This window comes from Epinephelus moara, chromosome 20 (assembly GCF_006386435.1).
Source record: "Epinephelus moara isolate mb chromosome 20, YSFRI_EMoa_1.0, whole genome shotgun sequence".
In the NCBI taxonomy this organism is placed as follows: domain Eukaryota; kingdom Metazoa; phylum Chordata; class Actinopteri; order Perciformes; family Serranidae; genus Epinephelus; species Epinephelus moara.
In genome coordinates, this window is record NC_065525.1 from 25,697,536 (window position 1) to 25,711,711 (window position 14,176).

Genomic DNA, 14,176 nt, shown 5'->3' on the forward strand with positions numbered 1-14,176 from the left:
CTGTTCTGCACAATTACAATCATGCCCTAAACTGGCATGCCTCTTCTCCAGCGGGTGGATGAAAAATGATTTCAAGCACCCTCAGAGAGGGAATGCTGGCACTACACCTTTAATTTACAGACTGAGATTCACGGGTGGGTGGTACTTCATTATGAGCATCACTATAGGCTTTTAGACTCGTAGAGGCACAATGTCGCTATGGTAACCAGCAGGGTTTCTAGCAGCCTGTTATATACAAGATATTGATAAGAGCTGTGTGCTTATTAGTGCAATGTTTCCACACATTGCTGTCCTCTGGACTACACAGAAAAAAAGCTTAAAGAAAAGACTATGTGGGTGCTGAGAGCGATGGATGCTGGAGGGGTATATTTCTGTTTGATCTCACACAGTCGGGAGCAGCCTTGAGGAAGGGGCGTCATTTCAAAGAACAGCAAACATCTGCTCTGATCAGTGTGTGAGTGGATACATCCGAGAGCATTTTTGGTGTAAAATGCAGACCTAAGCTGCTATTTCAATCTGACGTTTCAGAGGCGCAATTGCAAAGAGATATACCATTTGATGTGTTGAATCTTTCATAAGAGTGTGTAATTGTCCCCGTGTACTCCATAGGATAGAAAGCACGGCTTCTCACCTCCTCTGGCTCTGCAGTGGCTGCAGCAAGGCGTCCTTGGTGTGCTAGCTGTGCGTAGTCCACTGTCACCTGAGAGGCAAGGCCGCCGAGCTCTTCAGGGCAGGTTACTGACTTAGTCATCTGGCGACAGAGAGAACATTCATCATCAGCAGAGGCAGATTAATGTCTCTCCAGCCCTGCTGACAAATATTGTCATTGTGGATTGGAAATATAATGGAAAACAAACAGAGGCAGGCATGAATATCCTAATACATTAGTGCACTCACCATCTCCTGCGCAGTGATGGCGATGGCTTTGGAGAACTTCACCATGGTGGTCTGGTAGTCCACAAAGGAGCCCTCGGGTTCAGGAGGCGTTCCTTCATCCAGCTGTGAAGATCAGCACTTGAGTATCTATTTTAAGGCTTGTATAGTTTTTACATTACCTGGTCTAATACTTTGTTAAACCCTCTGCATTCTGTATTAAATTATGAATGCTTGATAGATTAGTATTAAAGGACCAGTGTGTAGGATTTAGTGGCATCTAGTGAGTTTGCAGATTGTAACCAACTGAACACCCCTCCCTACACCCCTACCTACAGTGAACCTTCAGGGAACATAAAAATGTGAAAGCCACTCTATAGTGTGTTTGATTCATCCATTCTAGGCCATTGTAAAAACATGGTGGTGCAACATGGCAGGCCCTGTGGAAGAAGACCTGCTCCCTATGTAGATATGAAGGGCTAATTAGAAGCTAAAAAAACTGCAATTCTTATTTTTAGATGGTTATACACTAATTAAAACATAATTCTCAGTATTCAAGATGCTACATTTCTGCCAATAGATTCACCTAAATCCTACGTGAAGATTTTTGCCAGGTTGTCAGCATACCACGAAGGGAAGGATTACCTCAGTTGATCACCCGCCAGTGCAGCTGGCCTGTTTTTTTCAGGCTGCTATGACTAACAGACCCCTCCCATGGACAATTTGGTCCCTCTAATTTTTTTGGAAGACAGCTTAAGACCAAACTAAAGCCCGAACATTAAATCTGTCAGGACAATTTATGGTCCAATATTAGCTATCGTAAGGCTATCTATCAGTTGTGAGTGTTGGCTGCTAAGTCATTGCAGTACAGAAACGCTCAAGATACGTTTATAGACGGTGTTTCCAATATACATTTTGTGCACCAGACTAGAGAGCACTGACATTATATATTTTTTTTTAAACTAAAATATCTTGGTCCCAACACAAACTTGGATTGGTGTACATTACATGTTTCTGTTTATTACGGAAATTAAGTGTGAGAATAGGCCAAAACGGCGTTCTCAAACTAGTGAGTGTGACACACTTCATGGCCCCACCAAAGGGTGTTGTCACCATAATAACTAACAGCAATCACCATTTTCTTTTGTACTAGTCACATGACCATGACAAACACTTAAGTGTCCTTTCTATTCATCCTATTTATATGATTGACACATTACAGTTATCCAGTTTTTAAAAGCAATGTTCTGCAGCTGCAAATGTTAATAAGTCATTATTAAACTGGCCTTGATGCAATGTAGCCTTCATCAAGAAGGAACATTATTATAAAGGATAGTGCAAACTTGGGTGATTAATTTAAGAGGCTGCTACAAAGACAAGTCGAGCTATACTGGCAATGCCAATACTGGATGCACACCATTTGGCAATCCAAGTTCTTCTAATGCTAATTGATATATAATTTCTTAACAATTAAAAAGCCATTAGTGAGAACATATAAACCTTTTTAATGTATGCATTCTTGTAAAATGGTTCCACCTTATATATGCTAATGGTTATTAAATGATGGTCGCTCTTCTGTGTTTAAGCTGAGGGTGAAATAAATTTAAAAAACACAAGGTAGAAAAATAAAAATGAAGGGTAAGGTCTGAGCCAATATGTCTGAGTGTGAGCAGATCATCGTCAATTATTAGCCGTGCTGTCAACAGAGTGACATGTCCCCCAGCAGGATGAGTGACAGCTAACATCACCAGTGGGCTGTGGATTCAAAACTCGTCATCTACTGGACTAATGAGAGTCACTGACAAGGACATACTCTCGGCACACTCGCCATGGCATTACCCTTACAGGGAAAGCTCACTTTGCCTTCAGACCAATAAGATAGGGAATAAGTGTCAACCTGAAATCCATTTAAAACCACCTGAGCAGACGTCTCATGAGAGTGCATGTGTGCTTTATCAAAACACACAAACACGCCCTTACTCACCCTGCCCATGGACTCAGCAATGGACTCCACCATGCCCCCGACCATGCCTCCTTCACTGGCCGCCTCGTTCAAAGTCACCATGATGTCGTCCACGGCCTCCTTCATCAGCTGGGCTGCTTCAGAGATGGCATCGTGGGTGTGGGACGCCTGGGGACATATTCAGCTGATTAACGCTTCTGTGAAACTGTCTCGGTCTAGCCAGAAGGAAATTTATCAGCTTGACAACAGCTCCAGAGTGTCCCTACAGCTGGGAAGTAGTACGCAGTGTCTCACTAGAGGACACTTCACCAGGCTGGATTCTTGCTGCTGTCAGGACCTATAATTAATAAACTGAAAATTCCAAGTTTAACATTTAACAAAGTTCACATCAGGCTTGGGCAGTATCGAGGTATTTAGATTTCCAGAAGGTATGGTTTTTTTTTTAACACTCTACTGCTCTTCTCTTCTTTTGTTATAAACTGATACAGAGATGCTGTATTGAGATGATGTATTGTAGTGCATGACTCAAACCACCAGAGGTCAGTCTCTGCCAGGCAGCTGAGCTCAAAAGGATGTAGGACTTGAGTGGTGGAGATAACGTTGCAGGACTAAAAGAAAAAAAAGGAATGCCTCTGTCCCTGGGTTGGAGGATTTTGGGGTTTAGTCCAAATAATAAAGGTCGACCAGCCAACATGGAAAAAATGTTTGCAGTGTTTGCCTTCAGTGAGCTGTGACTAAAGAGGTACTATCTGCCACAGCAACTTGTGTCATCGGATCCTCCAGCAAGAATCTATGGGAGAAGGGCGCTTATTTCCTATCTATTAATTATTCTATGGGCGCTAAGTATTTAAACTCACCAAGGATTGTTTGAGTAGGCAATTTGCATATTAGACAAACAGCATTGTAGGCTAGACAATTGTATGCATGCCACAATGACTTCTATTACCAGCAGCTCAGCTTTTATATTATATTTTTTTAAATGTCATCATATACGGTATACCTCGGAGAAATGTCAGGAATGTGGGAAAAAACAAATACTGTCTAAGGCAATGATCGCACAGAAAGTGTTTTGCAGGTTGGAAAACGTGAGGCGCACCGCACTGCCTTTATTTTAATTGAATGCCACTCGTAAAAAAAACAAAAAAAACTGTACCTTTTGATTATTGCCAGGCAACCACCCTATCATGTCCTTTCACTAAACTTCCTGTGTAATCAAACTACCGTTTTTTCCCCAAGTAATTTTTATCTAGTTACTAAACACTTCAGGCAGAAGGTACTTGCTGCAGCTCTGGTTGAGGGTGAGAGGCTGTCAGTAAATAATTGGTTGGGCACAGGGAAATGGAGATCTGTGTGGGTACACGAGTCCGTAAAAAAGAGGGTGGATCATGGGGAGAACCACCAGTTGGTCCAGGAGCTTCGCCTTCATGATGGTAGCTTCCAGGCATATTTTAGGAAGACTCTGAGGCAGTTTGACAACCTGCTGTCTATCGTTGGGCCGTATAGCTCTGGGTATCCAGCAACCGCAACCACTAGTGTCTCCTCCGTTGTTTACGAACTGTGAACTTGTTGTCATGACCACCACAGACGGCCAGGATAATGTGAAAAAAAGACGACGAAAAAAGAGATGACATGAGAGATGACGTTTTTCCGCTCTGAGAAGAAGGTTTTTCAACTCATGGAGTTCAGAGTGCTCCGGCAAAAAACTCTAGGTGCCTAGAGTGCAAAATGCGAGGCACGTTGCAGCACAAAAACCACAAGCAAAAAGTCAGTCTCATTAAAAACAATTATAAAAAGGCGCCTCCAGCTGCTAAAACGCGCTCTGTATGATCAGGGCTTAAGCCTAGTTCACTGCTCTACAGCAGTGATACTTATATGTCAGAATGTAGACAGGGGAAGACCATTTTATAGAAATTTCTCAAGAAGGTACTGTTATTATTTTGTGGCTCTGTTTTTGGTAGCCGAGTTTGAGAAACAGCAGAATCACCTGAGAATGGGATTAGAAGTTTTAAAAATGATTACTTGGATCTTTAAATCAATTCTTAAACTCTTACACTAGTAGAGAAACAGAAAACCTGGAACTTTTGCTTATTTGTTTTGTAAGAGTTTGATATGAGCAAAAGACTTCAAGCTGAAAGAAGGACATAAAATAGAGAATTACAGAAACTGAGGCAGAAGGATGCTCTAAATGATCCTCCTAAAAAAGTCTACCCTGGAAAAAACATTCCTCCATCACTGTTTTGACCTACTGAAATTCAGCTTAAAATCAGGTCATCCTTTAAACAATGGTCATAGTAGACTAAACACACTGTTACTACATGAACTGCTAAGTACCTTTGGGTTTCCCCCGCCTTCCTTGGCAGCGTAGAGCATCTGCAGGGCGGACTCAGACAGGGTCTTGGTCTGGTCTAGGATGGTCATCTGCTGCTGGTGGTCATGCAGCTTAGATGCGAGGCCCACTGATGCCACAACAAGCGGATCGAAGTAACTTGCCAGCTGGGTCACCTGGGAGAGGAAGTGTAAGACAGCTGTCTGAGGAAGGATTGGATCACAAGATAGAAAACAGACAGAATGGGGTTTTGCTTCCCAAATCCAGAGGGGATGAAGGGATATATGGTCGGACCAGCACCTTGTGTCCTAGTTGGGCAGCTTCGCCTCGGGCCGCTGTGGAGACGGGATCAATCAGATGCCCAATCTCCTGCACAGACGATGTCAGCTGCTCCTGGAGCGCCTGGTGAGTTACGACGGCAGAGAATTACGGTATAAGTCACAACAGAAAGACTGCAGATCTCATTAAGTTCTTTCTCTCGGACAAGATAGAGCTGATGGGGTACTTGAACTCACTTCCATAGAGATATCATCTCTGCAGGGCAAGGTCTGCCCAACTGCAGCTAGGGAAGCTTGCTCAATGTCCCGGATACACTTATTGATGTTATCAATGGAGTAATCACACTCCCTCTGTCCTGGTGCCTTGTCCCTATCATCAGAAATGTGGAGAAACACATACATAAAAACAGTTCTACATTAGTGTGCAATAAATATAAAATACATTCAACAGCAGAAATAATACAAAATATTACAAAACTCTCATATAAATTAAAGGGATAGTGTGACATTTTCAGAAATACTTCTTTTCCTCTTAACTAACAAGAGCTAGATAAGAAAATACTGTCATATCTGTATGCTAAATATGAAGCTACACCCAGCAGCTGATTAGCTTAGCTTTGCATAAAGTCAGGTGGAAAGCTAGCCTGGCTCTGTCCACAGATAAAAAACAAATCCAGAGAATACAACAGTCTATAACATCCTCACATACTTGGAGAGAACACTGTAAGAAAAGATAATTAGCACATCCATGTGGGAGAAGATGCGGGACAATAAACGTAGACTCCTCCCACGTATTTTTGTACAGTTTTAAGAAAATGTTCACATGGTTATCATCAAGTCATGTATAGTACCGTACTCTGGTAATATGACAGGAGATATTGTGTTGAGACACAACTGAAAATCTTGTTAGCAGCTTGTAAAAGGGTCATTACGAAGAGATGGTCCAAGGCAGAACTTCTAACACAAGCGGAATGGCTGAAAATTGTGAATGACATTTACGATATGGAACAGTTTATTCACAGACTAAGAGCTCAAGAGGAGAAACGTCGACAGAAATAGAAGAAGTGAACGATGATGATGCTCACATGTGAACGACAAGATAAAAGAAAGAATCATTGACTGAGTCACAAAAATTAATAGGTTTTATGAAACAGCAATTTTTCTGTCTTTTTCCTCATCTACAATATGTATGTGTTTTCTGAGATGGAAAAGCAAAAAAATAATGTTTCTAAAAAAACATCCACCTTCCAGCACCTCTAAAGCTCTCATACACCTTTTCCACCAACATGGAACCAGTTCCGTTCCAGTTTCTACTCCTAATTTTGAACTGTTCATTGTGTTTAGCCCAAAAAATAAACTGGTTCAGAACCTAAAAAGTTGGTTCTCAGCTGGAACCAAAAAACAGCAAGTTTTTTTTAACCAAAGTGCAAACCGTGACAACATCAGTGGGTGTGTCATATTCTACAGACTGGAAAGAGAAGATGGAGAATGCAACTTGAGAAGTCAAGTGAGAAAACTGGGAAAAAAAGTGGTCACATTAATAGTTGGTATGTTTGTATTTCAGATAAAAACATATATCTGTAATATAGAACAAAAGCTCACAGGTCATCAATGCGATCCACTATTTTGTCACTACTCTTTACTTCCCTCATGTATTGTCCAAACCCCTCCGTTAATAACACATCATTGATTACACTGGTTCTGCTTGATCTTGGTCGGGAGTATTGTCATCATCATGATGGGATTGCTAGGCAACCAGCAGACACTCTAGTCTCCAGGAATGAGTCGTAAACCCTGGAAATGAAATAGCATTTTGGCACTACTGATTCCCTCGTCTAGAAGTCAATAGGTTTTAATTTAGATGCCTGAAATAAGGTCTGTGTTTAAAACAAGCTTAAGAGACTTTCACGTTTTGTTCTACGACATAAAATACGCCTGTAAATACCCCACTCCTAAATTTTGAGGCTTTTATGCGTCTTGAAAAAGACAGACAAGTGGCTAAATGAGACTACAGAACATCACCATGCCAAACACGGCTTTACAGTCTCAATGTGGTGGCGATGTTAAGTCATGCAACCATGGTACAGTTACTTTATAACCTAAAGTTAGCTTTTTACTTCTGGCAATTGCATTTACACTTAAAAAAATCATAACAGTGGTGTTCATTTGTGAGGATTTTCTTGCTGAACAAAATGTGTATCATAAACTTTTGTTTGCCACTGGGTTTGTTTTCTGCAATAATCCAAAATCCAATGGAAAAATCCCATTGGCTTCTTAACAAAGGAACCAGGATGAGGCTAACTACAGAAAAACATCAACCCTGGAGCACTCTATGCTATGCCAAGCTAATCTGCTGCTAGTTTTAGCATCATATTTAGTATATAGATAGATCAGATTTGTATTAAAACATATTTTATTCCTTTAAAAGTAAACTGTCAGCCAGTCTACTTTGGACCTTAACTGCTGTGAGAAGAGTGTATGCATGAGGATGATGATGAAGACAGAAGTGGGCGGGGCACTACCTCTGAAAAAAATGTGTTGCAGATCCACTGTGGCTCCTCATCTCACCACTGCTCCATACTGTTCATTAATCTATTACAAGGCAGTGGGAATCTCAGCAGATATAAACTAATGTGGCAATTTATTGTTTAGCTCAACACATATCACAGAGTAAGCCCTCTGGCTTCAGATACAATTTTTTTCCTCCTACTGCGAGTAAAACCATTAGAAACTTTGATTCAGGATAATCCTGCAGAGACATATGTGGCAGTAGGTGGGATTAATACCAACCTGATGGAGGTGATGAGACTCTTGATGGAGTCAGAGACTGTTCTGGAGTGGCCGGCCAGTATGGACCAGGTGGGAGGATCTTTGGGGTTGAGGACCAGCGAGCGGGCTGTTTCTAAAAGGTAAGTGGAGCTATCGAGCATGGAGCGCGCTGAACGCACGATGGGCTCCTGGGCCGCTGAGCCCTGTGGAAATGGAAAGATTAGCGCAGGTGAAACAGCAGCTCAGGTAACAGCTCAACAGCAAGAAGCTAGCCACATTGGTATGACAGAGTTGTTAATATTCCTTGACTACCTTGGAGAGATCAAAGGTGCAATCAAAGGGAGGGATGAGATTAGAAAGGCAGCTTTACACAGATGCAGGAAGAAACACCTTCAGTCTTTATGATCCGAGCCAAAGCCTCCCTCGACAATTAGATTAACAAGCTGAAGATTAGAGCAGCTGTGCTGAGAAAGAGTGCCGTTAAACACTGCCCTCCAACAGATTACAGCCATAAAGCTTTTAGAGGACTGTGCGAGAACTGTTCGGCTCAGATTGAAAAATAAAAATCCATCTTTCTCCTCAAGTCTTTTCTTGACATTAAAAGAAAAGGGGAAATTGGACCTCAATCCAACTCCCCCTATGTTCGCTGGACAAACCTTTCTGTGTTGGCTCACATAAAAGTGCCTGTTTCAAAGGGATTGAGTGCAGAAGTCACAAACATATTCATGAAATATTTCAGAAGAGTATCTTCAAGATCCTCTGTAGGATGATGGCGAAAAAATGACTAATTGGATGTTTTTGAGAACAGAGGACCTGATGAAAGATTGCCATTCATTTTCATTCAGCTGTGGGACTGTGGGAAAAAATGAAAGAGAACTTTAAACAGGGCGAACAAGCATCACAATGGATAAATACCTCATTGCTGATCTGTGCTGGGATGCTTGCAAACTCAGGGTTGCTGGCAAAGGTTGACAGGTTTTCTACAGCCTCAAGGAGTGGGGTTGTAGCAACGCGGCATCTGTTTCTGTTCTCTTCCGAAAAATCCCCATCTAAGGCCTGAAACAAGACAGCACCATATGAATATTTGTCCAGTTGGGTCATATTTTTGTAAGCGTCTGAATGATACACACATTCACAGCTTCTCACAGGACGAAAGAATTCTGTACCAAATTTACACTCAACGTTTTGATCAGTTGGGGAGTTGACCTTGATGGTTTTGACAAGGTTGGCTGTGGTGTTGGCCACCTCTTTGGCTGACTGGACAAACTGTCTCCGAGCCACCGGGTTGGAGGTTTTAGAAGAAGCCAGGCGGCAGGCGTTACAAAGAGCTGAGGTGTGCTTGGCTACAATCGTTGCTGCAGACAAGACCTGACAAAGAAAGAAAACACCAACAAACAGGAAGCAGAGGTGTATGAAATTAGGCGCTGAGGTGTGTGCAGAGTAAATTATTTACGACATTCAGGTCAATTTTAAGGTTTTCAAACCTAATGAGCCGTTTAATCACAGTCACCAGAGATCTATATACACTACTATCCCAAGTGTAGTCCCCATTTGTCGGGGAATGGTCCTATAATGATTTCAAGACCCATATGGACCTTCTTACCTGTGAGGGACTACTGGCTGGGTCCACTAAGTTCTGACAAGCCATCTGTATAGCCTGATGGGCCCTTGCAAACTGGATGGGATCCACCAGCCCCTCGTGGCCTGACTGACTATTGGGATCAGACACACCTACAAGATAAGAGGCCTACAGGGCAGAAAACAAACAGAGTTATATAGATGTATCAGTGTGCCACCAGACAGGTTCTCTCTGTCCTCTATGATGCCACTTGTTGTCACAGACAAGCTAAACCCCCCATGTGCAGCCTGCGATCTCTGACATAAACACATAAGTACATGAATACTGTACATGAATAGATACATACATTGATTCATATTGTATGCGCTATGCATAACAGGGGAGCTTTCTGCAGAGGGAACAAAAGATCTGTCAGAGGGTGCCCTTTTCCAGACAAGGCAACTGAATGTTGCTTTGAGGTGAGGATGTTATTTTACAGCTTTAGGGGTGAGAGTCTGTAAAACCTCCAATGAATCCAGACTCACTGTCGTGACCAATTGTCCTGCTCATGTTTAATTACCGTTTAAGACTGGATTCCACCTTGTCAAGATGTTTGAATTGCTTTGCATGTATTGGTTAGAGGGCTCTATGTATCATGTAAAAAATTTTTTTGCCTAATTAAAATGTAACATGATTAAAATCCTCTTAACATTCCTGTAAAATCATCTGAAACGCCCATCAAAGACATACCCAAAGTAAATTGAAAGCTGTTGTTTTTCCATTTTCAACACATGTACATGCACTGTCTTTTGAACAGTAACACTCTTTTTTCTTTTTTTCAAGAATCACCGTAAGTGTGTCTGTCATTGAGTAAAAGAAGTTTGAACACATGGAAATAGATTTTTTTTTAAATCTCCGTCTGGATATTTTCTTGAAAAAAGATGCTGCAGATGGCTATAACTAGGAGTTACTTAATAGCTGGAAAACAATATCACAGCAAATAAACATTTTACACATATTTTTCTAAGGCTTTGTTCTGGCGCCTTCCAAAAAAAGAGACCGAAACACTGTACTGAATGTGTGATTATGAGTTTAAAAGCAAATCAGCAAAGACCAAAATGTCTATTTAGGAGCTTACAGCATATAATAAAACTTAAAGAAACCTTTAATTGATAATAAATACTGGTTTCCCTCGCTTAAGACAACAGAGAAGCCATTTGTATTTGTGTGTGTTAGTTATGTACATTTAAAATGGCCTATGTTGACCGTAACAACTTAAAAAGCTCCAGTCAGAGGTTTCATTGGCTACAAGACCCGTCAGCCATCATACCAACACCTTGCAATTGGCTGGCTCTTTAGACTGACAAGAGAGAATGGCCCTTCCTTTCAACACATGCTCTCATTGGCTGATATAGGCTGTAGAGAGGACATGGAAGCTCCTATTGGCTCAAGTGAGGTGTCAATCAAAAGGTCAGAGTTCATCAACCATTTTGATATCTTGTTTTCGGCAATATTTACAATATGACTGAGGATCTCCAACTGATGATTTGAATCTTAGACAGCCCTAGCATATTACACTCAGGATTTATTTTACAGCATGTAAAAACACCATATGGACAGTTTAACAAGGTTAAAATCTTGCTTTTCATTTGAGGGGGTCTTTGAAAAACAGGGTAAGCAAGAAAGAGTGCAGAGGAGCAGAAAGCTCAGATGAAAGTAGAAGCATGGTGGCTCAGACTGAGTAGTTAGTACCATGCTGTGATCTCACCTGTCCTGCAGCCTCCGTCAGCCCACACAGAGCTTTGGACGCTACACCCACGCTCTCCCCGAAGGCCACCACATCACCTGTCTTACAGTGCTGTGATATGCCTGCCATTGACTCTCCAAGGACCTGAGGCATATGGAAACGGAGGGAACGTGTACAAATTAGATCCTCAGCTGCCTACTACGTAAAATGTTTCTGACAGTTAAAGCATATAGTTCACACAGTTATTTTGATAGCTTGTACCTTTGAATTCTCCATGACGCTCTCGATGCAGTCGAAATAGGAGAGTTCGTTGACAGGCTCGTTGGGATTATCTAGGAGGCCCCTGACAGCCTGTACACAGACAGAGATGATTAGAACTTAAACTACAATGGACACACCGCTGAATATTCCTGCTGTGATTTCACACTTTTATCAGCCACTTAATTTAGAGAAAGGAAACACTATAAATGTAAATCAAGCTGATTAGAATAAACTGCCTTGATAAATAATGATAATCACGCTTTTAAAATGCACAGCCTTATTGTCGTTTTCAGTTACTTGAGTTTAAGTGAATGTAGGCTTCAGTATGCAAAAATGCTCTGGTTCAACTAGTGTCACTAATGCACTTATTGTAGTTCAGGATGTCCGTCTACAATGAATGGCTCTATGGGAGTAATCAGATGCAAAATAGATGGAAGGAAAGGGGTGAAAAAAATGTAACCACTGATGCAAAACACACAGGCATGTAGACGCAACAGAAAACAGGCCTGAAGAGAAGGAGAGTCTGCGTGTGGTACAGTGTATGTGAGGACGGCTACCTCCAACTCCCTCAAGGCGTTGTCACACTCCTTTTGTCCCGCTGCTTGCTGGGTACAGATCGTGATCAGCTGGTTAATACTCTCTGTCACTGCCCTGAAACACACAGGCAGCCACACAGGCTTTTTAGCTCTCACATGTGTCCTCCGCATGCATGCTCAGCCTGGCTTCACTCACACTCACTCACACATGCTTTTAGCTCCCCTACTCAAGCATGGCACCGCTGGCCACTCACTGCGATGGGCTAACACGCCGCACAGGAGTGCAGAGATTGTCTTGAGTTTGTGTTCAGCCTTGCTGAGCACAGACAGGCCCGAGCCAAGGCTTCCATCTTCCTAATTAGACAGAGAGAAGTCAGTCAGGCCCAAAGCCCTGTGGGACCAGCTGTTGGCTCCTCACTACGTACTCCCTCTAGCAATGCTGAACAGGCACAGCTTGGGAATGGCATGTGGATGCAGCAGGAAGACGTTTTGTGACATTTACATTTAAAATCACAATTTCCTTCATGCTCGAACATGGAGCAGGATTCATACTTGGGACAAAATGGTTCAGTTCACCAGCAAATAGTGTATGATATTCATTAGAAACAAATAAAGAGAACATCTGACACATATCAGGTGCTATCTGCATCTTATCGCACCTTGCTGCCACAGCTAGGAGATTCTTAGCATTGGCTGCACCTGGATCCACAGACAGAGACTTGGCAGCCAGCAGCAGCTTACTGGACGCCATTGAGATGTTCTTCAGATTACCAATGACTTGGATCTGGTCCTCCTGGCTCTGCATGAGGAAGGAAAAGGAAAAATACAGGTGATTTTTAGTTTCGAGTATTTACTGTATCTGGAACAGCTGTCAAGGGATAAAGTATTGCAAAAAATGTATCTACCACCTATATCCTCTCCCCTCACTCAGCAGGCCGCTTTGAGCCTGATTAAAGCTCGAGTGTCATGCTACATCAACTCCAATCCCAGACGATCTTTCCAAATTAATGAGCAAAATAACCAGAACAAGAACATCACAAGATCTCATTACATCTGACTGTGTTAGTGCTCTTGGGGACAATCATACGCCTAAATGAATTAGATGAAAAGGTCTAATTAACAAATGACTTAAATAGCTTAGGTAATAAGTGACACAAAAATATGAGCTCGGCCACTCGGCTTTAAGACGTTGACGTTTTTCCATGAAAGGTTTGAATTCTGCTCTCCATGTGTAAAATACTGGCTGAAGTGGATTACCACTGAACTGTTTTAATGAAGTGTGGAGGGGGTTGACTGATCATGAAACCTACTTGGGTGTGTCCTGCCATCTCAATGCCAGCATCCAGGAACTCATCAAAGTCTTGGCTGAACTTTCCTGAGGCCGCAGCCAGCTGGCTGCTCGTTCCACGAGAGGAGTGGACGACCTCGCCTGCAGAGTGGTTGAGTTCAGCTGCTGTGTGGTTCAGATCACTCTGGGCCTCCTGGAATGTCTTACTGCAGGGAGGGAGCTTCAAAGACGAGACACACACCAATTAGGGCACACTGTAATACACAGACTATCAAAAATCAAGTCAAATGGAAATATCCTGCTCAGTTGTGGGGTGGTATTGTAATGTTTGTGTTCGGTACAGATGTTTTTGTGTAACTACAAATGCACTAAGAAATCCACAAGTCAAGATGGGACTCACGATGTCCACCAGCAGCTTCTTGCTGGCCTCTCCGATGCTCCTGAGAGCCATGTCTACATCCTTCTGGCCTGGCAGGCAATTCACACAATTATTCAGAGAGTGCGACACTGCTTTGGCCACCTGAAACACAGCACAACGCTCCGTCAATGGACTGCCATTAGTCATTCTAACAATGTG

The 14,176-nt window shown here is 42.3% G+C and overlaps 1 protein-coding gene across 4 annotated transcripts in view; it reads right to left on the reverse strand.

Annotated features, from left to right (window-relative positions):
- tln2b (talin 2b) overlaps positions 1–14,176 on the reverse strand; it is a 112,174-nt gene that overhangs the window by 19,298 nt on the left and 78,700 nt on the right. For 3 of the 4 annotated variants that reach the window (XM_050073439.1, XM_050073438.1, XM_050073441.1), the window contains exons 28-43: positions 14,000–14,119; positions 13,622–13,819; positions 12,971–13,110; positions 12,333–12,426; positions 11,776–11,865; positions 11,536–11,658; positions 9,813–9,956; positions 9,392–9,577; positions 9,125–9,265; positions 8,231–8,412; positions 5,678–5,810; positions 5,463–5,564; positions 5,168–5,338; positions 2,858–3,004; positions 898–999; positions 632–751 (exon numbers count right to left, since the gene is read on the reverse strand). In XM_050073439.1, the coding sequence (XP_049929396.1) occupies positions 632–751; positions 898–999; positions 2,858–3,004; positions 5,168–5,338; positions 5,463–5,564; positions 5,678–5,810; positions 8,231–8,412; positions 9,125–9,265; positions 9,392–9,577; positions 9,813–9,956; positions 11,536–11,658; positions 11,776–11,865; positions 12,333–12,426; positions 12,971–13,110; positions 13,622–13,819; positions 14,000–14,119 (2,193 nt within the window). The remainder of the gene's footprint in view (positions 1–631; positions 752–897; positions 1,000–2,857; positions 3,005–5,167; positions 5,339–5,462; positions 5,565–5,677; positions 5,811–8,230; positions 8,413–9,124; positions 9,266–9,391; positions 9,578–9,812; positions 9,957–11,535; positions 11,659–11,775; positions 11,866–12,332; positions 12,427–12,970; positions 13,111–13,621; positions 13,820–13,999; positions 14,120–14,176) is intronic. The other variant, XM_050073440.1, reaches the window with a different exon arrangement.